Genomic DNA, 27,123 nt, shown 5'->3' on the forward strand with positions numbered 1-27,123 from the left:
TGTGGTTGATGCTTTTAATTTTGCACCCATCAGGACAAATGCAAGAATGCCAAATTTCAAACAATCGTAACAATTTATACTACAAGAGAAAAGGGTGCTGATTGGTTGGCAATTTGACTCTGATTGACTGAGATGTTGCTATTGAGAAAACAATGGAGAACAACAGGCTCCCCAAGGTCACGGGTAATTTTAAAAAGGCACAAGTCTTAATATTCCTTTTGTTTGCAGAGTATGAGCCTTTGTGTGAATGTATGTCACTTCCAGTAAATATAAATGAGCCCCGTTATGAGTTCAACTGATTATCTTCAATTGATTTATTGTCACATGTATTAACATGCCGTGAAAAGTATTGTTTGTTGTGCACTATACAGACAAAACATACCATTCAGAGAAGGAAAGGAGAGAGTGCAGAATGTAGTGTTACAGTCATAGCTAGGGTGCAGAGAAAGATCAACTTAACGTGAGGTAGGTCCATTCAAAAGTCTGATGGCAGCAGGGAAGCAGCTGTTCTTGAGTTGGTTGGTGCGTGACCTCAGACTTTTGTATCTTTTTCCTGATGGAAGAAGGTGGAAGAGAGAATATCCCTAGTATGTGAGGTCCTTAATTATGCTGGCTGCTTTGCTGAGGCAGCAGGAAGTGTAGACAGAGTCAATGGATGGAAGATTGGTTTGCGCGATGGATTAGGCTACATTCACGATGTTTTGTAGTTACTCATGGTCTTAGAAAGAGCAGGAGCCACACCAAGCTGTGATATAACCAGAAAGAATGCTTTCTACAGTGCACCTGTAAAAGTTGGTGAGAGACAAAACTGACTTGCCAAATTTCCTTAGTCTTATGATAAAGTAGGGGCGTTGGCGGGCTTTCTTAACTATAGTGTCAGCATGGGGGGGACCAGGACAGGTTGTTAGTGATTTGGACACCTAAAAACTTGAAGCCATCAACCATTTCAACTTTCTCCCCTTTGATGTAGACAGGGGCATATCTTAAACAGGTTAGTGTGAAGTTGATTGCTGTTTGTGTAGATAGTCTTTTTAAAAACAAATCTGCTGGTTCTCTCCCCGACATTTCTATTCATGCCATTTCTTCTCCCTCCTCTAGCCCTCCCAATCATCATGTCCTTCCCCTGAACCGCTCAGCATCCCATTCCAACTCCCCCACTTGCCATTCACCTGATCGCTCTCCTCTCCCCTAACCCTCTTGTTTGCCATCTCCCCCAACCCCTGCTCGCCACTTCTATTCCCAACCCTCCTTGTGAGCAAAGGCACAGCTTAGGGAGAGAGCGAGATGGGCGATAAGTGGGAGCGAGGGAATGAGAAAGGTGGCCGTGGGTGACTGTATGATACAGCTGGCTGTTATGGATTTCCAGAAAGCATTTGGCAAGGTGCCGTACCAAAGACTGCTACATAAGATAAAGGTGCACAGTGTTACATAAGAACATAAGAAATAGGAGCAGGAGTAGGCCTTATAGCCCTTCGAGCCTGTCCCGCCATTCAATAAGATCATGGCTGATCTGTCGTGGCTCAGTTCCACATTCCCGCCCTCTCCCCATAACCCTTAATCCCCTCGCTTATCAAAAACCCATCAACCCGCGTCTTAAAAATATTTAGCGAGGTAGCCTCCACCACTTCAACGAGGCTGTGCCCCCTAGTCCTACTGTCCTTTCTGAGCGGGAAGAGTCTCTCCACCTCTATCCTATCCATCCCATTCATCATCTTATACGTCTCAATGAGATCTCCCCTCATAGTCACCTTATGGTGACTAGTGGAGTGCCCCAGGGGTCGGTGCTGGGGCCTCAGCTATTTACCATTTATATGGATGATCTGGAGGAGGGAACCGAGTGTAGGGTGTCAAAATTTGCTGATGACACCAAGATTGGTGGAACGGCAAATTGTGCGGCGGGTGTGGAGAGTCTACAGAAGGATCTAGATAGGCTGGGTGAATGGGCCAGGAAATGGCAAATGGAATTTAATGTTGGCAAGTGTGAGGTGGTCCACTTTGGTAGGAATAATGGTAGGAAGGATTATTACTTACGTGGCGAAAAACTGCTGCAGGCGACGGTGCAGAGGGACTTCGGGGTCCTTGTGCATGAGTCGCAAAAACCCAGCCTGCAGGTGCAGCAGGTGGTCAGGAAGGCAAATGGGATGCTGGCCTTCATAGCGAGGGGGATTGAATATAAAAGTAGGGAGGTCTTGCTGCGGCTGTATAGGGCATTGGTGAGGCCGCAGCTGGAGTACTGTGTGCAGTTTTGGGCGCTGTACTTACGCAAGGATATTTTGGCCTTGGAGGGAGTGCAGAGGAGGTTTACTAGGCTGATGCCGGAGTTGAGGGGGTTGAGCTATGAGGAGAGGCTGAATAAATTGGGTTGTACTCGTTGGAGTTTAGAAGAATGAGCGGAGATCTCATTGAGACGTATAAGATGATGAATGGGATGGATAGGATAGAGGTGGAGAGACTCTTCCCGCTCAGAAAGGATAGTAGGACTAGGGGGCACAGCCTCAAGATAAGGGGGGGGGGGGCGCGGTTTAGAACGGAGTTGAGGAGGAACTTCTTCACTCAAAGGGTGGTGAATCTCTGGAATTCTCTGCCCGTTGAAGTGGTGGAGGCTACCTCGCTAAATATTTTTCAGATGCGGGTTGATGGGTTTTTGATAAGAGAGGGGATTAAGGGTTATGGGGAAAGGGCGGGAATGTGGAACTGAGCCACGACAGATCAGCCATGATCTTATTGAATGGCGGGACAGGCTCGAAGGGCTAGATGGCCTACTCCTGCTCCTATTTCTTATGTTCTTATGCTCATTCTTCTAAACTCTAACGAGTACAAGCCTAGTTTATTCAGCCTCTCCTCATAGTTCAACCCCCTCAACTCCGGCATCAGCCTAGTAAACCTCCTCTGCACTCCCTCCAAGGCCAAAATATCCTTGCGTAAGTACGGGGCCCAAAACTGCACACAGTACTCCAGCTGCGGCCTCACCAATGCCCTATACAGCCGCAGCAAGACCTCCCTACTTTTATATTCAATCCCCCTCACTATGAAGGCCAACATCCCATTAGCCTTCCTGACCACCTGCTGCACCTGCAGGCTGGGTTTTTGCGACTCATGCACAAGGGCCCCGAGGTCCCTCTGCACAGTCGCCTGCTGCAGTTTTTCGCCACGTAAGTATTAATCCTTCCTACCATTATTCCTACCAAAGTGGACCACCTCGCGCTTACGGGTAATGTATTAGCATGAACAGAGGATTGGTTAACTAACAGAAAGTAAAAAGAGTGGGGGTAAATGCGTGTTTTTCTGGTTGGCTCACGGATCAGTGTTGGGATCGCAATTGTTTGCAATTTACATAGATGATTTGGAATTGGGGACCAAGTATGCTGTGTCAAAATTCGCAGATGACACTAAGGTGGGTGGAAGAGCAAAATGTGCAGAGGATGCTGAAAGTCTGCAAAAGTATATAGATAGTCTGAGTGGGCAAAGGTCTGGCAGATGGAGTACACTGTTGGTAAATGTAAGGCCATTCATTTTGGTAGGAATAACAGTAAAATGGACTATTATTTTAATGGTAAAATATTGTAGCTTGCTGTTGTGCAGAGGGACCTGAGTGTTCTTATGCAGGAATCTCAAGAAGTTGGTTTGCAGGTGCAGCAGATAATTAAGAAGGCACATGGAATTTTGTTGTTCACTGCTAGAGGAATGGAGTTTTAAAACAGCGAGATTACGTTATAGCTGTATAAAGGTACTGGTCAGGCCACACCTAGGGTGCTGTATACAGTTTTGGTTTCCTTACTTGAGAAAGGATATACTGTCACTGGAGGGGTGCAGAAGAGATTCACTAGGTTGATTCTGGAGTTGAGAGGGTTGGCTTATGAGGAGAGACTGAGTAGACTGGAGTTATACTCATTGAAATTCAGAAGAATGAGGGGAATCTTGTAGAACCACGTAAGATTATGAAGGGAATAGATAAGATAGAAACAGGGACGTTGTTTCCACTGGTGGGTGAAAATAGAACTACGGGGCATTACCTCAAAATAAGGGAAAGCAGATTTAAGACTGAGTTGAGGAAGAACTTCTTCACACAAAGGGTTGTGAATCTGTGGAATTCCCTGCCCAGTGAAGCAATCGAAGCTACCTCATTGAATGTTTTTTAAGGCAAGGATAGATAAATGCTTGAACAGTAAAGGAATTAAGAGCTATTGTGAGCAGGCGGGTAAGTGGAGCTGAGTCCACAAAAAGATCAGCCACGATTTTATTGAATGGTAGAGCAGGCTCGAGGGGCCAGATGGCCCATTCCTGCTCCTAGTTCTTATGTTCTTATGTCTAGGTTACACATCAGATATTTTCTTTCTCCTAAATGAGTTAAATAAGGGACAAGTGCAAAAATTCCAATATCCAGGACAGAATTGAGACCAGTATGAAAAGGCTGGCATTTTGGGCTTGTTGTCTGGAAGAAAACAATGCTGAAATATTTCCAAGCCTGTACAAAGTCTTGAAAAACTTGCAGGACAGCATCGAACGCAACAGCAAGCATCATATCATTAAACTGATACAGCAAAGTTACTAGATTATTTCCAACCTAATGGACAACACAGCACGGTGACACAGTGGTTAGCACTGCTGCCTCAGTGCCAGAGACCCAGGTTCGATTCCCAGCTCGGATCACTGTGCGGAGTTTGCATGTTCTCCTGTGTCTGCATGGGTTTCCTCCGGGTGCTCTGGTTTCCTCCCACAGTCCGAAAGATGTGCTGGTTGTGCTAAATTCTTCTTTGGTGTACCCAAACAGGTGCCAATTAGGGGATTTTCACAATAACTTCACTGAAGTGTTAATATAAAGCTACTCATGACACTAATAAATAAACTTTTAAAATACGAAGAGCTGGGTGAGGTATACCCTTTCTCAAATTTTCCTGTAATTCCCAAGTCACAAGAAGGTCCTCCTTGACACTGCAACTAGTGACACGCTCAAGATGGAGCTCCAACAAAAGCTATTTGCAGATTTTTGGGTGCAAATGCATGCAGACTATCCTCTAGTTTCAGACGAAACCGGCAAGGCTTTGAGGCCCTTTACCATAAGACGTAGACCATAAGACACGGGAGCAGAATTAGACCACTCGGCCCATCGAGACTGCTCTGCTCATTCCACACGTTCCTTTGTGAAAGAGGATTTTCAGCACTCACTGGAATGAATCAAAGCACCATCACTGCATGCATGCTGAAAGCACCCCAAGATTGAAGTGGCACCCATCTCTCCCACCTTCATGCATCCACGCTCCAACAAACAACTTCATCCGCCACATTAACATTAGGGATCGTTGGCCTAGACTATACTCTGAATTCAGAAAATTGAGGCCGGGGCGGAGGTGGGGGAGGGAGGGGGTGGCAGTTGACGTTTAAACAAGATGAAGGCAACATAAAATAGATTTTAGCATTGGTAGAATAATCAAAGTTAAGAGATGCAGGACTTAAGGTAAGCTTTAAATACATAACGTTGAAGGTTAAAATTATCTTTTTTACATTACAAAGTAATAGAATGCTTTGGCACAATTGGTAATCAAGCTAAATCAATTGCAACAGTCAAATATGTACAGATTAAATGCATGAACAATAATATCAAACTGTATGATTAGAGAGCAGGGAAACAATTGTTTCAAACCAGTTGCCAAGACAGACTAAATTGAACTAGTCCAAATATTGTAAATGATACATTTAAAAAGGTACTACAAATATACTTTCTATATAATATGTGGCATCTAATGGAACTGATTTATTTGCTATTGGAAAGTCATGTTTTTAAACGCAATAACTGATAATAGTGTCCTTGGGCTGTGCGATAGACCATCCTAAAGGGGCCCTCAAAAATACTTAATGAATTACTGATGCTGCAGTTTTATTTATACCATGGAATTCATTTTTTGATTATGTAAGGTGGTGCTGTCCACTCAGGATAAATTGTATCATATTGGACAAGAACTTTATTGGGGCAGGGTTGGAGGGGAGATGGTGGAATATCATGCAAACAATGAGCTCTGTTTCTTATGTGCAAATCAGACAGCAAGATGTGGCGAAGGAGGGGATACATTCTTAATTGCAAATCAATATATATTGCTGGCTGATTTGCACGATTTTGCCACTGACATCTTGAAAACAGCATCTCACCCATAAGCTCCCCTGATTTCTTGGAGTTGCTGCATTTGCCCATTTAGATCATGAATCATTGATCATAGAATCCTCACAGAAAGACAAGTCTAGTAATTAACAAATTGAGTACCCTTATCAATCTGATTGATAATTATTAATGACTGCCAATAAAGCTGCCTTGCCCAGAAAGTGAAAAATTAAAAGCATGGATGCTCATTCCTTTAGGTTCTGAATTATTGGTGGCGATTTTAAAACGTCAACCTTTACAGTGACAGTGGTTAGCACTGCTGCCTCACGGTGTCAAGGACCTGGGTTCAATTCCCGGCTTAGGTCACTACCGTCTGTGTGGAGTCTGCACATTCGCCCTGTGTCTGCGTGGGTTCCCTCTGGGTGCTATATATCCCACAATCGGAAAGGTGCAGTGATCAGATGCATTGGCCATGCTAAATTTTCCTTCACTGTACCCAGTGTGACGAGTAGGGGATTTTCACAGTGACTTCACTGCAGTGATAATGTAAGCCTATTTGTGACACTAATAAATAAACTTTAAATAAAAATAAACTCTTACATTTTCCTTTCATCTCTCCACCCAATCTTCTTCAATTGTCTTTATTTCTCTTTCTGATTTTGACATTAAATTTACCCACTCTGATTCATGACTCTTTCATTCCCCTCTCTATTTCTCAATCAGAAATCTCACCGAGAAGGAAATACCCTGCTTGTCCCATTGTTCACCAATCCCAAATATCCTTTTGCCATGCTATAGTCAGCTCTCAATTCCCACAATTTTGTGGATGAGAAAATGTTAGACAGAAATGTGCACAAATAGGTCTAGCAGGATGCCCCTTGCCGGCAAAATCTGGGCCATTAATTAGGTCAGGAAAAAATCCACTGGTGCAATTATTCTGCCCTCCCAAGCCTTTCTTACCATGGCCCAGATTTTTTGCTACAATGGAGAGAAAGTAAGATGGAGACAATCTCTATCATGACAAATATCTCAGATATTGCTGCAAATTTGAAGTCCAGCCCCCAAACACACTGGCCAAAATTTTCCAGTCTCACCCACCAAGGGAATCGTAGCAGGCGAATCAGAAAATTAGGTAGATCATTCAAAAGTCCGTTGACCTCGGGAAGGAATTTTCTGCCTAGGGGCGTGCGTGGCCGGAGAATCCCTCCCAATATTTCTTATTTTCACAGAGGAATTGGGCCAGGATTCACACATGTGCAGTTTATAGGGGCAGTGAACACTATAAATCATCAGTACCACAGTACGGCACAGTAGTTAGCACTGCTGCTTCACAGCTCCAGGGACCTGGGTTCGATTCCCAGCTTGGGTCACTGTCTGTGTGGAGTTTACACATTCTCCTCTTGTCTGCATGGGTTTCCTCCGGGCGCTCCGGTTTCCTCCCACAATCCAAACATGTGGAAGTTAGGCTGATTGGCCATGTTAAAATTGCCCCTTACTGTTCCAAGATGCTTAGGTTAGAGGAATTAGTGGGTAAAATATATAGGGATGTGGGGGTAGGGCCTGGATGGGACTGTGGTCGGTGCAGACTCGATGGGCCAAATGACCTCCTTCTGTACCGTAGGGTTTCTATGATAGCTACCTCCACTGACATGGGTTTTTGGTGACTCAGGAGTGTGAAACCTGAGGTGTGCAGATTAGACATAGTAAAAGGATGTTTGAACTTGGTACATTTATTTGGGGAGCCAGTGTACCCCTTCACAGAGGTAAAGTACCTCCTTGGATATGGTGCCAGGGAACCAATTGGGATAGGTAAATAATGCTTTGGGGGGAGGCACATCAACCTTTCGGATTATTAAAAGTAAACATGATTGTGTGTAAAAGGTGCATAAACTCATTGGAACTGTCAAAGCTTTCATAGAATTTTCAAAGAACTGTCAAACCTGTGAAGCTTGTCAAAGAACTGTCAAGCTGTAAAGAAACTGTCAAAGAATACCAGATAATTTGGTATGGGAGGCTAAGTAAGGGGTATTTGGGGAGGGTGGGGGGCATGGGTTAGCATGAATTGGCATTTGGGTTGGCCATGGGGATAAGGGGCTATGGGGTATGAGGAGCCCAGGTGAATGTTTGAGGAGGACGATGTTGCATAGGTTGGCATGAATGGGGCATTCAAGAATGCTGGGGGCAAGAACAGCGAGGACTGGACAAGTGTTTTTCTTTCAAGTTTGCTTTACAAAATAATTTAAATAAAACACCAGAACATGGGGCAGGTCTTCCACCCAGCCACACTCAACACCCAATCCAACCTGCCCCTCACAAAATCAAAGTCCAAACCGCGAGCTGACATTTTTGCAGAACTGGAAATTCCTCCACCTTGGCCCAGCTGACCCAGGAATGGAAACCTGAGCCCATGTTTCTAAAACAAACGCAGACTGCCTCAACCTTACTGACCAAATCAGGTAAACAAACACATCAAGTACAACCTGTTCCCTGGAAACTTCAATCAAATCCTGTACTGCCAGATGGTTCCTTACACTATCCTTCATTAAACTCTTAAACAAAAGTTTTTCTTCCAAATTCAGTCCATTTCTGATGAGTTAACACTTTTAATAATGGAATAAAGTATCTCAAGAATAGAAAAGGTGCCTAAAGCTTCTGAATTCTGAGTGAGGATTTTCCAGGCACTCTACACTGTCAGAAGCTGTGATTAGGGAGGGCAGAAAATCATCATCAATCTGAGTTGTACAAATGTGATACTTTCAAAGGGTTTCAATTGACCTTCTTCATTCCATGAGATACAAGATGACTGAAAATATGCATTTTTTTTAGTTCTATCCAATCAAAGTCCAGTTCAAAGTTTCAACCAGTGAGACATTACAGATCCAAGCTGACAAGACAGGCAAGCCTCTTCCTGTTTTGGGCTTGATCTACATGATTCAAGCTGATTGGAGCAGGCATTGCACCCCCTCCAGTGTTTGATCTCATTGGCATCTTAGCCAAAAGGCCCAGACGTCGTTCTAAAAAAATTGTTTCAACTGAAGCCTCAGTGTAACCTCATTGACTTCTATCAAGTGCAGGACTGCCGATACTACACATGATCTTAGCCTCAAGGCATCAATTATGCATTTAAATAACATAAATATGCATCAATTAAAAAATTGTTTAAAAGATAAACACCACAGACTCTATAGAAGGTGGATTGCTAACAACTATCAAGGAGCAGAGAGACCATTTTTCAGAGACATTGGGTGAAATTTTGAGCCCATGTTTGCTGTCTGCAAGGTCGCCAGTGGGGGGTCAAGATCCAGAAGTCACAGTTTTCACTGACAAGAGTGTGACAATGGATCTTCTCCACCCCTCATCAGTGACATCAACAGATTCATGCCTGTAACGGATGTGAACCTGTTTTGCATGCACTGGTATATATTTCAATACTATTAACTCAACCCCTGCCATTTCCAGTCCTCCCCGCCATATATTGACACTGCATCAATGACGCCTTGTTGGCGCAGTTCACAACAGGTTCACATAAATATGAAGCTGTTGTGAGAGGATCTTCTCAGGGTGCAAACGTACATATAACCCCTAGGGGCTGACGGACATGGAGGGATATGGCCAGGCAGTGCCTATCTGTGCCACGGTAGTGTGCCCCAGGGATTTCCTCATGGGGGAAGCGGATTAATGTGCCCGTCCTTGAGGGCTGGGAAGAGACCAACATGCAGCAGATCCTACGTGCCAGTGATTGCCTTTGTGGGGGTGGGAAATGTTGGCTTTGTCTGGGGGGTGGAGGAATGGATTGATGATCACAGGTGGATGGAGGGGGAGTGAAAGAGAAGGCCATTGATCACAGGGGACAGAGAGGGGTTCCACGATTGTGGCAAGGAGGTTGCAGAGAAAGCCAGAAATCAGGGTGTGGAGAGAAGGAGCCAGTGATCATGGTGGAGTAGAAGTGAATTCTGGTTCCAATCAGGGGTGTTGAGGGGAGCCCCTGAGGCCTCCTTGGTGGGGGAGGGGGAGGTTCATTGGAGTTCTGATCAGGTCACCCTTTAAAGATGTAACACTAACTCCCGCACTATGACAGCATGAATTTAAGGCAAGCATAGATAAATTTTTGAACAGTAGAGGAATTAAGAGTTATGGTGAACGGGCAGGCAAGTGGAGCTGAGTCCACAAAAAGATCAGCCATGATCTTATTGCATGGCAGAGCAGAGTCAAGGCGCCAGGTGGCCTACTCCTGCTCCTAGTTCTTATGAATTACACTGCACTGATTTATTTTGGCAGAGCGTGGTGGAATCTGGTTTCTCTGGAGAGAAACATGCCAGTTTTCTCACTAGAATCAACACCCTGCCATTTTTTTGGTAAGATTTTGCCCAATGGTAATGGCACAGAACTCAGTGGAGATCTTGATCAAGGCTCAGCTCAATGGTAAAGCACCATATGCTGTATTTGCAATAATGCTGATTTGTCCCCTCTTTATTAATTCTCTTGTAGAGTCTTTGTACCAGGGGCAGTTTTTGAAAATTTACATTTCAGCACAAGTGTCAACATTATGAAAGAAGGCTGATGTAAACCTCATAAACCAAAACATAAATTAAGTTGAACTGTTACATTAATTTGTGCCTTCTCTCAAGCAGAATAGCTGACACTTCTTTAGTGGTTGGAGTTTTCAAAATGAATGACATTTACTCAGAGTCACAGCATTATACATTGGCAGCATCCAATTGAATCTGGCAGTGTCACTGTTCAGATCTCTCATTCACTCAGTCTAAGTCAACCCAATCTACATTTCCAGGTTGCTGGGTTTCCCAGCTAAATGCCGAGTACACCCACAATCTCCCTACTGGTTTCTGTGGTCAGCAGGATGGTAGCCTCATTGCGGACGTTGTCAATCTGCCTGAAGGCTGACCAACTCAAGCTGACTCCGTGCTGCTACCGGCTTTGCCAATCAAGACTCCACATTACATCCGTGGAGAGTTCCTCAGAGCAACATCAGGAGCAAGGTTCTTGAGGACAGCAGACCTGACAGCACAAAATCGTTAAGGGAAAAGCATGGAGAGTTTAGAAGGGATTCGCTTCAAAGACAAGACTAAAGACAGCAAGTGAAAACAAAAAGGGGGATGTGCTTACCAAAAGGGGTTCTACAATTCTAGAACTGGACTGCAGAGATGGGTCCTGAAGACCAAGGATAAGGATCAGTACAAATAGGTACGAGGCCATCAATAAAAGAGTGCGTGGTGAAACAAACCAAGAAAGTGGCAATATTGGATTAATGTGGGAAAAATAAACAGATGTGGTAGGAAAGTCTGCAAAGCTATCTAGGGTATTACAAAAATGAAATAATGGTAAGGGAAGCAGGAGAAAGATATTTCATCAGGCCTCCTTGATAAAATCTAAGTTTGAAATTGTTTCAAACCATGGGTTTATCTACCTGAAAAGAAGAGTTTATATTCCGATAAAAATATCTCAAACTTATAAACACATCAGAAAGATGCATTTGTAGGCATAACAGAGCAGCACCTGGGTTTTGCTTACTGTAAGGCATTTGCACAGCACAGAACCAGATGTGGCAAATCCAAGAAATGTATGAGAACTGCTGATCAAATACCTTAAAGAAAAGGTTAAGGCCTCAGAACAGAGTATAATCATTCACTGAGGCAAATAAATATCAAGGGGTAATTGAAAGAGACAATAAAATCAGTTAGCTCATATAAGTTGACAAACTAGGTTGGAGGTTTAGTGGGTAAGCTTTACAGGAATGGGGCCTGAGCAGGATGTTCTGTCAGAAAGTCAATGCACTCGATGGGCCGAATGGTCTCCTTCCGCACTGTAGGGGTTCAATGATTCTAGGACTGGATGGCTCACTGGAGACCCAGGATAAGGACCAGTACAAGCAGGTATAAGGCCACCAAGAACAGGAGGTGAGCTGAAATAAGTCAAGAAAATGGCAATATTGGATGGATTAATGTAAGAAAATTAAACAGAAGTGATATGAAAGTCTGCAAAACTACCCAGGGCATTATAATAATGAACAGATGTCTGTAATGCAGTAAAGAAGAAGTAGCTTAAAAACCAGTGGAAGCCACTGAAATGAAAATAAAGAAGAGTTGGGGGGGGGGCCTTAGGCATCGGAGATGCATTGGTCAAAAAGGTGGATAGCAATGCATGCAATCATCACACTACCTGTAGGTTGATAAGTTGCTTACCTTAAGCAGGAGTAGCACACATTAATCAAAGTACAAGAGGCTTTTACACAGCATAGGTAAAATAACAAATGGCAGGTGTAGGGCTAAATAACATCAGGAGAAATAATATCATAGCCTTAAAGAAACACATGTGAGGATTTCCTCAAAAATAGGTCTTTCAAACTATATTTTCCTGCAAAAAGAAATGTTACAGATCTCGACCAACTTGTAACTTACAAAAGCAAAACAGAGTTACATAAAGGGAGCATAAAAAGAAACGTGTCAGAGATTTCAAAATCAACACAAAAATTTACAGTTATTAAGAAAAGAGGTTGGTCAGGTACAATATGGGCCTCTTAAAATTGATAACAGTGCTATGTTACTGAAAATAAGGGCTGTTGAAAGATTGCACATCAATATATACAGTGGAAGGCTGGGTAAAAATGTCAGACATCCCAAGGTAGTTCATATTGAATAATGGTCAATACTGCTTGTAAATGTTTCTTCAGAAGGAACTCTTCAAAATGCAGCTAACGAAAATACAACAAAACTTACTCCAATTATAAATCAAAGAAAGGGTTTAATGAAGAAACAACATCACTCCAAACTCCCCACAATTCTACATGGTTCCTTATAGTGAATCAGCTGGTCAGCTGACTATTACATCTCTCTGTAATTGGTTCCATGATTTACTGGGTCAGCTGACCCTTACATCTTGTTCCCATTGGTCACATTACATCCAATACAAAATTGCCACCGATTACATTCTAACAGTAAACACATCAGAAAGATGCATCTGTACTATAAGCAAAATAACAGTTTCAAAGAACAGACAAGGACAAAAGATTGACAAATCTCCAGGACGAGATGGTTTCCCTCCCAAGGTTTTGACTATATTACAGATGCCCAACTTTTATTCTTTCAAACTTCTCTTGATTCTGGAACAGTTTCTTTAAATTGGAAACTTGCACCTATCACGCCCAGGGAATTGCACACCAGTAGCCTATCACTGATAAATACCTAGAATATATCATTAAGAACAGAATGACTGAACCATAAAATTGTTACTTGATCGAGGAGAGGCAGTCCGGATTTGTAAGGGGAGGTCGTGCCTGATGATTAAAGTAGTGTAGAGCAGACTATCAACGGATGTTATTTAGATGCACTTCAGGGCATATTTGATAGCATCCTTTACAACAAACCATTAGCTAAAGTTGAAGATCATGGAATTGAAGGCAAATTATTGATGTGGTTCGGAAATTGACTGAGTCGCAGGAAGCAGAGAATAGGGGTAAGGGACAGATACTCCAATCAGCAAGATATGACTGATGGTATCCCACAAGGGTGGCATGGTAGCACAGTGGTTAGCTCTGTGGCTTCACAGCTCCAGGGACCTGGGTTCGATTCCCAGCTTGGATCACTGTCTGTGTGGAGTTTGCACATTCTCTAAGTGTCTGCGTGGGTTTCTTCTGGGTGCTCCGGTTTCCTCCCACAGTCCAAAGATGTGCGGGTTAGGTTGATTGGCCATGCTAAAATTGCTCCTTAGTGTCCTGAGATGCGTAGGTTAGAGGGATTAGCGGGTAAATATGTAGGGAATGGGGGAAAGGCCTGGGTGGAATTGTGGTCGGGGTAGACTCGATGGGCCAAATGGCATCTTTCTGCACTTTAGGGTTTCTATGATTCTATGATCTGTGTTGAGGAACAGCTTAGATGATAGCATGGAAAGCCACCCATCCAAACTTTCCAATGACACAAAGGTAAGCAGCAGTGTAGTTAGAAGCAAAACATCACAAAGAAATGTTGATAGGTTAAGGGAATGGGCAAAACTGTGGAAATGGATTTCAATGTAGGTACATGTGAGACCAGCCAATTTAGACCTAAAAAGAACAGAACAGGGTATTTTCTAACAGTGAAAAGCTACAAACAGCAGAGCTGCAAAGAGACTTTGGAGTCTATGATAATTAAAATATCATGAGCAGACACAAAACCAAAACTAAAAGACAAATTGAGTGTGAGCATTTGTTTCTAGAGGATGAGAAAATGAGAAGTCATGATTTAACTATATAAAGCCCGAGTTAGATCACACCTGGAACACTGTAAGCTGTACCAGGCACCATAGCTTAGGAAGGTTGTATGGGCCTTCGAGGGGACGCAGAGTTAGCTTTCCAGAATGAGAGATTGATGGATTTTTGTTAACCAAAGACATTAAGGGATATGGGACAAGAGTCAGGGGCATGTGAAGTTAGTCAGCCATGATTCCACTAAATGGTGGAACAGGCTCAAGGGACTAAATGGCCTCATACTTCCCTGCAACACAAAGGATGAAGTGATGCGTATGGCTTTAGATTGAGCCTGTACCACAACCGGCTTCATAAATACTCCCTTAAATTCATTTTTCTTTAAAAAAATAATTTCCCCTGGACCAATCCATCACTTCATAAAAGGGGAGCTTCAATGTAAGTGTGGCTACATAAATAGCATCATTGCCTATTTCCTCCTACAAGGAGCATTTTAAAGCTTCTCCCAATAAAATCTCAACTAATCTACTCCAATGAACATCTAGCTCACAATGGCCTCAAAATATTTCATCAAACAAGCATCTGATAGGGCTGTTCTCTGGAGGACAGTTTGAAGGAATTTTCCAGAAACAGTCACATTATAAGGCTCAATGTGGATCATGTCCAACAGTCTCTTGGTAAGCACCAGAGATTATTTTCTTCTGCTCAACCATGGGAAATAGTAATGGGTTTATTGAATATCCTGGAAACTAAATAGCTCAATGGTTCTTCCTGGCCACTCTGAATGGCGGTCCCCTTAGTGACAATATTAATATTCCCTTTCATAAAATGCAGCTGTGGTCTACCAGTTCACGACAGTAATTCATCCGGGAGATTGAGGTTTTTTTTTTGAATTAAGGTACAAAGGAGACATTAGGAGATAACTAATTAAGTCACAGTTTTCCCTGCCTGCCTACATTACTTTCTCTTTGAATGCAGATATATTAAAATTGGTACAAATGAATAATTATCCAGGGCTTCCATCCATTGTATTTTTTTCAAATGTCTTTTTCTTTCTTCTCATTCAATTCTGCTTACAACAATGCAACATTTAGTTACAATATTTTTCAACTAAACTAATATATACTATTATCCAATGCATGAGAAAACAAAATATAGCCCAAAAATTACACTGCCAACTTGACAACAATGCAACACTTTCCATTCTTTCAACATCTGCCTTGTGGATAGCCCAGCTGCCTCGACTCCAAGCTCTGTAGTTCTCCCCCTGAAGATCTCTGCCTCTACAACCGCACTCTCTTCTTGAAGACCACTCTTAAAATCTATTTCTGTATCCAAGCTTCAGGTCGCCTTATAGAATCCCCAATGCAGAAAAAAACTATTTGGCCCATCAAGTCTGCACGGAGCATCTTACCCAGGCCCGTCCCTTTGCCTTATCCCCATAACCCTGCGCATTTACCATGGCTAATCCCCCCTCAACTACACATCCTTGAACATAAAGGAGCAATTTAACATGATCAATCCACCTTAACCTGCGCATCTTTGGACTCTAGGTGGAAACTGGAGCACTCAGAAAACCCACGCAGACACAAAGGAGAATGTTTAAACTCCACGCAGTCACCCAAAGATGGAATCGAACCCAAGTCCCTGGCATTGTGAGGCAGCAATGCTAGCCATAGTGCCAGGTTGCCAATTGGTGACAACTTTTGTCCAATAACGTGGGGCATTTTCACATGTTAAAGGTGCTACATAAATGCAATCTGCAGTTGTTTCATGTGATATTATTGCCGTGTATATCAAAATCCTCCTAAATATCTTGTATCTATTTCTAAATAAGTAAACAGAAAAACTTCATTGAAAAGATATTTGCATTATAACTTTGTGTATTGTTAGAAATGGTTCACAGAATGGCAGCATATGAACGAGCTGCCCAGCTAGTGCCAGAAGGTTCATTTGTTAATTCAGGCAAAATAAAACTGCACATAAGCCCTTGAATTCACAGTTCAAACAACCAGAGCCAGGGACCAGCCAGAACATGCCAATTGGACCCAAAATAAAGGACATAAGTGAAGGTTAATTTGGAGGAGAGCTAGGAAGGTTAGCAAAGGTTTGAAATCGCCAAGTATGACTGGTCCTTTGTTGCATAGGCTGGAGGATAGTACACAGCTCAATAAGGAAATCTAACTAAGGGCTTTGTAAGTACAGTAAACAAGGAGAACATTAAAGAAGAAAAGGATTTATTGTTGAGTGAGCACCTCAAAGGGAGAAGCAAGTATCAAAGAATTCAGACTGGAACCTAATGAAAGAGAACTACAAAGGACTACCAGAGGGAGTGCCCAGTAAGGGGTAGAATTCACCATATTTTCATCAGCCCTGAGATACATCATAGATCATAGATTCTGACAGTGCAGAAGGAGGCCATTCAGCCCATCGAGTCTGCACCAATCACAATCCCTCCCAGGTCTTATCCCCATACATTTACCTCAGCTAGTCCCCCTGACACTAAGGGACAATTTAGCACAGCCAATCCACCTAGCCTGCACATCTTTGAATTGTGGGAGAAAACTGGAGCAGCTGGAGGAAACCCACACAGACACAGGGAGAATATGCAAACTCTGCACAGACAGTGTCCCAAGCCGGGAATGGAACTCGGGTTCCTGGCTCCGTGAGGCAGCAGTGCTAACCATTGTGCCACCACGACAAACCTAAACGAGTTCATGGATTATGAGAGTTTTATTTGCAGGACCATGGACATTTTGAAGAGAAATATAGCAAATAGGTGACCAAAAAATGACTGGACGAATGTGCATGTCAAAGCAGAGCACAAAGGAACCCTGTCAATTCTCCCAGTGATCTAGTGGAGGAGGGTGTAATACTGGGCCTTGCAGACCCAGAGGTTTCCAGCCAAACTCAGCTAGGCGGCAATCTGCAAAATCACAACTACAGACCATTCAGGCAAAGCTTAGTTTATTGGTCCAGCATGAATTTAAGTTGTCCCAAGTTTAGCATCCAACAGACTCTTAAATAATTCCAGAGTTTTCATCCTCACCAACACTATCTGGAAGGCCATTCCATGCATTGATCACTTTTCCTTTTCAGAACTTACTGATATTAGTCTTAAATCTGCCGTATATAAAATAAAAGTTTATTTATTAATTACAACATCCACACTGCAACTAAGTTACTAAACTCGATCTTCCTGTTCACAATATAGCAGGAAGTGATTTTAGAATTTTTTTTCCATTCTCTTTACTTTAAACCTAAGCCTACCAATCAGATGTATGTTAACAATGCTGAAAAGCCCAGCTCTCTCTCTCTGTATTTCGTCATTATCTCATGTTCAACAACAGAGGTCAATCTTGTGGTCTCCAATGTTGAAACGTATCTGTTCTCTTGGTGGCCAGAGATGGGCATATCTCAAGGGATAATCTGATGAGACCACTACATGGTTTGGTCATCAGTTCCTCTACCTTGTTTATTACTGAAATAAGCAAAACATTGCAGATGATGGAATCTGAAACTAGAACTGAATAGGCTGGAGAAACTCAGCAGGTCAGGCAGCATCTGACAGGAGAGACACACACAGTTAATATTTCAAGTCCATAGACTTTTCATCCAAACTGAAAAGAGGGAGAATGTAGAATCTGCAATAAAAAGTAGCAACTTTAAGAACAAACAACAAATGGCCTGGTGTGACAGCAGGTGGGGCATGTTCTGCATCGGGATAATACATGCATGGAGTATTTAAAAAGATGAAAAGGGGGTTTAAGATGGAGGAGAAAGGTCAACATTTAAAGTTGCTGAACTCAACATTGAGTCCCAAAGGCTGAGACGTGCCTGATTGGGAGAGGATATACTGCTCTTCAGGCTTGCACCGGACTTCACTGGAGCATTACAGCAGGCCAAGGACAGACATGTGGGCATGACAGCTTAAGGACAGACATGTGGGCATGACGGCAAGGTGTTGAGTTAAAACGGATAGCAACAGGTACATTGGGATCATGCTTGCGGACTGAGCAAAGGCATTCCACAAAGTAGTCTTCCAGACTAAAGTTGGTCTCCCCTCTTTAAGGAGACAGCATTAGGAGCAACAAATACAATAGACCAACTTGAAGGATGTGCAAATCTTTTATTCTTAAAGTTGCTACTTTTTGTTGTAATTTGTACATTCTCTCTACAGACGCAAAGCGTTAACTCTGTTGTTTCTCTCCTGATAGATGCTGGCAGACCCGCTGAGTTTTTCCAGCGTCCTCTGTTCTTGTGTTATTTATTACTGACCTGGTTACACAATTCAGAATATTAATGGACTCCTTGGTTGTTGCTCTGTTGAATGTGGGTTTGCAGATAGAGTAAGTGGAGGTAAAAACTCGGGAATCATTTGAGAACCTGTTGGATGTTGAACTTGGGAAAATTCAGCCTCTTTCTCAACAGATAAATTAAACTTTGCCTGAACAACTTTTCTCATTATTTTGGAAATGAAATGTATATTACCCGCTTTTATTTTTGATGTGAAATCATTTATCATTTGTCCAGGTGAAATTTAATCTGACACTGGTCCCCCCAATTAAATATTACGTGCAGCTCATACAGTGATTTCTGAGCTGCTTCCAATGATTTTATACCCCTTCTACTTTAGTATCATCTGCAAATTTGACCAATTTAACATAATCAGTTTCGTCCATTTGTCAACCCTTACTTGAATTGCCAGCTTCTGTCAGCGCTTTTTGCCATTCACCTGCATCTTTCTTGTCCCTCCTTTTATCACACTGAGCACATATAGATGGATATTTCCCTATCTCTAATTGCCAGAATGCTGTTCTAACATTAACATTGCAATTAAGGGATCATTACTGTCTAGCTGCCTCTTGACAGGAAACATCTCCACTCACAAAGCCGCTAGTCCCGTTTTTACATATGAGTATTTAATAACAAACAAGTCGGAATTTGCATTTATATTAAATCATTTCCACCAAGTGTGATGTTACTGTCAAAACTCAAGCAGCAATAATATAATCATGTAATGCAACCAATTTATTAAATGACAGAATTATTTATTAGTATGGGTGACATTTTGAGGACTGCAGTGAAAGTAACCAAGGCAATGATACTTTAAGCTGGCCAGTCTTTTCTGACAAATGAAATATTAATAAAATAAATCTAATTGGGATTGCTTGGGGAAAAGGGACAATAAGTATGTTTTTGACACAGCAACAGATAATATGGATCATTTTACTATCTCTCTGCTTGTTCCCTTATTTACCACAGTTACAAAAGCGTGAGTACTTCATGTTCCCACATTGATAGGTTCACTGGAATTCTACCACCCGCTCTCCATGGTATTTGGAGCGGGTGAGGGGCGGACAAAGGGAAGGTTTGTTGACCTTCGGTGGGATTTTATAGTTTTGGGACAAGTGAGGCCATAAAATTGCGACCGGTATCTCAAAACTGTGACATCAACTATTCCTCATTTAGCTTTTAAAATCTGTTACTCATAACTGATGTATATTGGAGAATGTCACAAGGGAGCATGGAGGGTTTAAAACAATGGAGTTTTATTTACAGGGGTCTGTTCACTTACATGGCTGCTTCTTCTCTGCCTGTTTCCCACGCTATGGACAGATGACATTACTTCCAGTGAATACATGAATACATTAATAGAGCAAAACTCAGTAAGCCAATAATTATTAATCCAAATACATAACACTTCCCCTTAAATTGGACCTCTGAAACAAGTTTGACATGAACAATAATCAGTAAGTAAGTCACTATTAATAAGTTAGGCTGTCTGGAGGTTGTCCGCAAATCACTGGCATCTTCTTCATAACACTGGGGGTAACCTCTGGGATTCTTATCTTTCAACTAACATCATCGCTGGTTGGTTTGACTGGCATTGGCATAGGAACTGGAGGCTGTCTCTGTATTTGATCAGTAGATGAGGTATTGCTTTCCTCAACATTGTCTGTTGGGTGTCAGGGTTCTAGGAAGGTTCAGGTAAGGATTTTGTAATGGTTGTGTTATCAGCAGATTCTGATTTTGATGCATTGGCTCTCCCCATCAATAGTTCGTCCACATGTCTCCTCCAGATAATGTTATCTTTGGTCTGGACAGTACAAGAGAGAAGTCCAGTCTGTGCAAGGATTGTGTCAGGAACCCATTTCTCTCCTGTGAAGTAATTCCTAGGCAAAACTCCTTGTCCTTGGTGGAAACTTTACGCTTTGCTTTCCTGCTATTCCATCTCTCCTTGTTGCTTTTGTACAATCTCTTCAGTTTTCAAAGCTTTCAACAGATCAAATGTCAACTGCAATTGCCTTTTTATCATTAGTTCTGCAAGCGAGGTCTTGGTCGTGGAAATGCAGTATTCCAATACACTAGTAAGAATTAGTAAAAACATTTGACCAGTGAACCTTGTTCCTGGTTGCTTTCAAGGTATGCTTCATGGTTTGGATGAAATTTTCCACTGGTCCATTAGTAGCAGGATGATCCAGTGCGGACATAATGAGGCGAATTTTACTATCCCACCTGCACGGGGAACAGAGCTGGCGAGGGGTGTACTATACAAAAGTCTGTTACCCTCAGGTGGGATCCTCTAGTTTCAGGGTGAGTGAGGCTAGAGAATCCCACCCACTATATTGAATACCATTCTCCTGTAATAAAGATTTGAATTCTTGTGAGACAAATTGAGGCCCATTGCTGCTTCCCAGTTGATCAAGGAATCCATAATGACTAAATACTTCTCCTATCTTCTCAACAGTCTTCTTTGATGAATTAGATTTCACCACAGTGACTTCTGGCCAGTTAATGTGAGTATTGAATCATTACTAAGTACATATGCCCTTCAAAAGGTCCAGCAAAATCCACATTGCCAGGCCCCTTCAGGCTATTCCCATGGATGCAGCGGTATTAAGGGTGGCAAGTTTCTTACCTTAGCACAGGGAGAACATATTCCAACTTTCTCTTCAATTTTTGCACGCTATGTATGTCTTCAGCACCATCTTTGACAGCTTGAAGGGAATGTGTTTAAGTTTCTCCTTGTAAACAGCCTCTGGCATCAGCGACACTGCTGCCCCAGGACAAACTACCATCTTTACTGGCTGTTCATCTAACACTGGATTATAAGAACATAAGAAATAGGAGCAGGAGTAGGCCATCTAGCCCTTCGAGCCTGCCCCACCATTCAATAAGATCATGGCTGATCTGTCGTGGCCCAGTTCCACATTCTCCCCATAACCCTTAATCCCTTCGCTTACCAAAAACCCATCAACCCGCGTCTTAAAAATATTTAGCAAGGCAGCCTCCACCACTTCAATGGGCAGAGAATTCCAGAGATTCACCACCCTTTGAGTGAAGAAGTTCCTCCTCAACTCTGTTCTAAACCACTCCCCCTTTATCTTGAGGCTGTGCCCCCTAGTCCTACTGTCCTTTCTGAGCGGGAAGAGTCTCTCCACCTCTATCCTATCCATCCCATTCATCATTTTATATGTCTCAATGAGATCTCCCCTCATTCTTCTCAACTCTAACGAGTACAAGCCTAGTTTATTCAGCCTCTCCTCATAGCTCAACCCCCTCAACTCCGGTATCAGCCTAGTAAACCTCCTCTGCACTCCCTCCAAGGCCAAAATATCCTTGCGTAAGTGCGGCGACCAAAACTGCACACAGTACTCCAGCTGCGGCCTCACCAATGCCCTATACAGCTGCAACAAGACCTCCCTACTTTTATATTCAATCCCCCTCGCTATGAAGGCCAGCATCCCATTTGCCTTCCTGACCACCTGCTGCACCTGCAGGCTGGGTTTTTGCGACTCATGCACAAGGGCCCTGAGGTCCCTCTGCACCGTCGCCTGCTGCAGTTTTTCGCCACGTAAGTAATAGTCCTTCCTACCATTATTCCTACCAAAGTGGACCACCTCGCACTTGCCAACATTAAATTCCATTTGCCAGTTCCTGGCCCATTCGCCCAGCCTATCTAGATCCTTCTGCAGACTCTCCACACCCTCCGCGCAATTTGCCGTTCCACCAATCTTGGTGTCATCAGCAAAGTTCAACACCATACACTCGGTTCCCTCCTCCAGATCATCTATATAAATGGTAAATAGCTGAGGCCCCAGCACCGACCCCTGCGGCACTCCACTAGTCACCAACCGCCAATCCAAATAGCACCCATTAACCCCCCACTCTCTGCCTCCTATTTGACAACCAATCCTCTATCCACGCTAACACCCTACCCCCAACTCCATGCCCCCTTACCTTCTGCAATAACCTCGTGAGGTACTTTGTCAAACGCCTTCTGAAAATCAAGAAAGACCACATCCACCGGCTCTCCTTTATCCACCGCCCTAGACACATCCTCGTAGAACTCCAATAAATTTGTCAGATACGACTTCCCCTTAACGAAACCGTGCTGCGTCTGCTCTATCAAGCAATTCCCCTCAAGATGCCTCGCTATTTCCTCCTTGATGACGGATTCTAACATTTTACCTACAACAGACGTTAAACTAACCGGCCTATAATTCCCTGCCTTTTGCTTGCCACCCTTCTTAAACAACGGCGTAACATTAGCCGTTTTCCAATCTTCCGGCACTTCCCCGGAATCCAGCAACGTTTGGAAAATAACCACCAAGGCATCCACTATCACCTCCGCCATTTCTTTCAGAACCCTCGGATGCATTCCATCCGGTCCTGGGGACTTGTCCACAATCAGTCCCTCCAGTCTGTCAAGCACTGCCTCTCTAGTAACAATAATGTCATTCAGGCCCTCCAGTCCTACCACCTTTCCATCGCTAACACCTGGATTGACCCAGTATCGGTGTGCAGCATCAGCAATGATTTGCACATGCAGTGATAATTCTTCCTCAGACTGAGGGTTGCTACATTTTTCTCGACCCTTTTGTACATCATGAATATTTCTCTTTTAAATGCTGTCTTGGATTGTTCTTGTTTCTTATTTTTACTTAAGAGCTTTTTCTTCTCGCAGGCATGCACTATGTGTCTGTTTTTTCCACAGCTTCAACATACTATATCTTTACCTCAACACCCAGTTGGAGAATGTCTGGCTTTGCACTCTAGTGATATGTATGAATTTCGAGGTTCTTGGGTGTCAATTCATTCACTATTTTGTATGTTATAGCACACAATCTCATTGGCTGAGCTACTTTTGCAGCCAGTTCCATGGAAACAGCTATTTTCATGGCCTTTTTCAGAATAAAATTATTCTCCATTAGAAAACCTTTCTGTATTGCTTCGCTATGCAGATCGTAGATAAACCTGTCCCAAATAGCGTAATTCAGCACATCTCCAAACTCACAATATTGTGTAAGTCTTTTAAGCAAATTGCACAATTGGCTCCCCTTCTTGGCTTCTTTTGTGGAACCTAAAGCTTCTGCAATCACCAAGGGTTTTGGCAAAAATTGTGCTTGCAAAGTATCTACATCTGTTCATGCATTTTAGTGCCTGGCTTCTCAGATTGTACTGAACAATGGAAGAGATCAAACTGTTTTCCCCAGATCATACTCAGTAAAGTGGGCACCTTAATACCTTGAGCTATTTTGTTTGCCTATGCAAAATAATCAAAACGTTGGGTATAAAGTTCCATAGATCCACATTCTTGCCAGGAAACCAAAAACTTCTGCCATTTTTCGACTAATGGAGGTTTCCCATATGCACATTTTGCAACATGATTCCAGTAGCTACCTTGATTTTTCCTTCACACAAGGCAACAATCCGAGCTTCACCCTCATTCAACACACCCAACTTTATACTCTGCAGCAAGTAGCCCGTCAGGTCCAGAGGACACGTAAAAAATTTCTACCTTTTCTGTTCCTGGCCTTTTCCTTGGTAAATTTATCTCCCCAGTTGGCTAGCAAGTGTTGCTTGTCAACCTCGTCGCCAGTATTTACGTTGTTTATTAGAGAATGACGCTAGGGAGTATGGAGGTCTTAAACCAACAGAGCTTAATTTACAGATATGTATTCTCTTACATATTTGCTTCTTCTCTGCCTGTTTCCTGCACTGGGACTTATGACATTACTTTGAATGGATGAATATATTAATACAACGGAGCTCAGTAAGCCGGTAAGAATTAATACCAATACCTCACATTTTTCAAATAATCCATCGATTTGTTTTGAAAATATTAATGCTTTAAGACATTTCCAAATAGCCCCTTTGAATATGAGTAATATCCAGAATAAAGAGTATTAATTTCCAAAGTCACTTAGCTATGAAAATGAAAATCTAATTTCAAATTAATATTTGCTGAAAATTTGCTGCAATGCAGTGACTGTAATACATGCCAACATGCTGCCCAGTCATTGATAAGCTTTTAGTTGGTTCACTTTCAATCAAATCAGGAAACATATCATTGAAAATAATTTGTACTATTCAATCTTTTCAAAAATTTATTTGAAAAAGAGCCAAAGACAGGATGAAGATGCAGAACAGAATACATCAACAAAAAGGTAAATGTTCATGAAAGAATAAAAATTATAGTGAAGGTTAATGTACATACAACTTAGTTTCTAAAAGCACAGAACAAAGTTGCAAAAATTACATGGAGCACATAACAGGCCATTGTGCCTAACCTTCCTATATTGGTGTTTGTGCTGCATATAAGTTTCCTCCCGTTCCATTTACCGTATCTCAGCCTTTTGGTGCATCTTTCCATTCTGTTAATTCTTGGGTCTTTGTCAAATTTTCTCTTGAAAACATCTAAGCTATTTGCATCAACATATCCTGTGGTGGCGACTTCTTCATTTCAACCAATCTCTTTACTTCTCTATTCAGTCTATTAGCAGTTACTTTGTACCTATGGATTCTATGGAAATATTCTTTCCAAACCAACACTATCATGCCCAATCATTATCTCAAAGATCTCCATGAGATCACCTGTCTATCTACTCTTTCCGAAAGAGAAACCCCCAGCCTGGTAGGTGTAATTTCTCAATCTGCTACCATTCCAGCACTATATTTTTTCCAATGCTTCCACAACCATTTTCCAGTATAGAAATCAGAACTATCCACACTGGTCTAAGTCCACCCTTTCCAGGGCCCGATTCAAGTTGAAAATAATTTCCCTTCATAACTTATAGTCCTGGAAATAAATTCCTGTGCTTTGTTACCATTTATGAATGCTTTGCTGATTTGCAAGGCAGCTTTTAATGAAGTGTTTACTTGTATCCCTTGATTCGTTTTCCCTTCTACATTTTCACCTTTTTAAGGTGTAGGTGATGTTTCTGTTTTTTCTATTGAAGTGCGGCATCCCACATTTATCTATCTTAAAAAACCCTTTTTCCATTCCCCCTCAGTTTTGGCTGTACCTTCCTGTTAATTATTGGTTCCAAATCCAAACCATTTATGGAAACGGTGAATAACAATGCTCCCATACTAGTCCCGTAGAACATCACTTTCTACGTTCTTCTTATCTGAAGGACTACCCTTTGCCTCTAACCTCTGCTCTTCATTAAAGCATATTTGTCATCCCTTCAGCCATACTTTTTTACCATTTATTATGGGCCTATCATGCAACATGTTATCAAATTACAAGAAGAAAGATAGAATAAGCAATCCAGTTTTTTCCTTCCGTTTAGATAAATACTAAGCATGTCACTAAGTTAAAGTACAAATCTTCTCAAAAATAATTATCACATCAAAAGAGTAAAATATGGAATAAATTAGTTTGTGGTTTGCAAAGTATCATTGCTATTGTGCCTTTGTGTCAAATAACAGCCCAGACAAGCCAAGATTTTATACAAATCATGCAAACAATTGGAACACGGAAATCTCCAGTTACTTACTTGGGTCTGACTTAGAAAATGTATCTCTGTCCAAAAGATTCCTGCGGGGAAACAAAATTTATTAAACATGAGTTCATGTTTAATATTTAAATTGTAAGAAAAAATATATGATGGTCTAACAGCTTTCCTGCTATGGCTTGAAACACATATAATCGGAATCCCATTTCAAATTATATCCTCTATATGTTTAAACTCAATATTCTCCGCAAACAAAGTTTGCCAAGTGTCAGGCAAACTGAGAGATGGAATTCCACTCAAAGGTATACCATCTAAGCTTGTGAAAGACGTGCTGGTTAGGTGCATTGGCCATGCTAAATTCTCCCTCAATGTTTCCGAACTGGTGCCAGAGTGTGGCAACTAAGGGATTATCACAATAACTTCATGGCAGTGTCAATGAAAGCCTAGTTGTGGCACCAATAAATAAACTTTGAACTTTTTCGCATAGGACCACTTCACAAAACACATTACTATTCTCTCACAGGAGCCCGAATGAGCATTTTGAGCTTGACAAAAGTGAGTTAGGCAAACAGTTCATTATGGCAAAGATTTCAAACACCAAAATTGGGGAGTTATTTACAAAGGCAAAAGTCAGGCAGAAACAGTTTTGTCTGAAGGGCAATACGCCCGTGCAGTGAGATGTCATGAAGGCCACTGAACAAAACTGTATAATCCGGCACAAAAAGTTCACTAACACAGTGCTGGCGATAGATGGAATCTGATGATCAGGCTAAGAGGTGAGGCCAATCTATCAAAAAGGATGGAAGGTCTTGTTGAGCTGAGTGGCCATTTCGCTGCATGCTAAAAATTCCAATGTGATAAAATCAATTAAGAATCCAGAAATTAAAAATGAAGAGATTTATCACTGAGAACCCAGATGAAATTGCCTAAACTAATTTTGCTAAGGACTCAGAGGCTCCCATTTCATTAGATTGGCACAAATTAAAACCAATGCCTACAGGGCAAACAGCAACATTCTAATCAATTCTGGCACCTGGTCCCATTCAGCCTACACTACCCTTCTTTTGGAAATATAACATAATTAA

The 27,123-nt window shown here is 42.1% G+C and overlaps 1 protein-coding gene across 1 annotated transcript in view; it reads right to left on the minus strand.

Moving 5' to 3' along the window:
• Window positions 1–27,123, minus strand: part of LOC145355321 (copine-8) — a 343,466-nt gene that overhangs the window by 254,595 nt on the left and 61,748 nt on the right. Inside the window, exon 2 of the mRNA XM_080207280.1 lies at window positions 26,081–26,121. Coding sequence (XP_080063406.1) covers window positions 26,081–26,121 — 41 coding nt within the window. The remainder of the gene's footprint in view (window positions 1–26,080; window positions 26,122–27,123) is intronic.

Source organism: Carcharhinus amblyrhynchos, chromosome 19 (genome assembly GCF_965287045.1).
Source record: "Carcharhinus amblyrhynchos chromosome 19, sCarAmb.v2.hapA, whole genome shotgun sequence".
Lineage (NCBI taxonomy): Eukaryota > Metazoa > Chordata > Chondrichthyes > Carcharhiniformes > Carcharhinidae > Carcharhinus > Carcharhinus amblyrhynchos.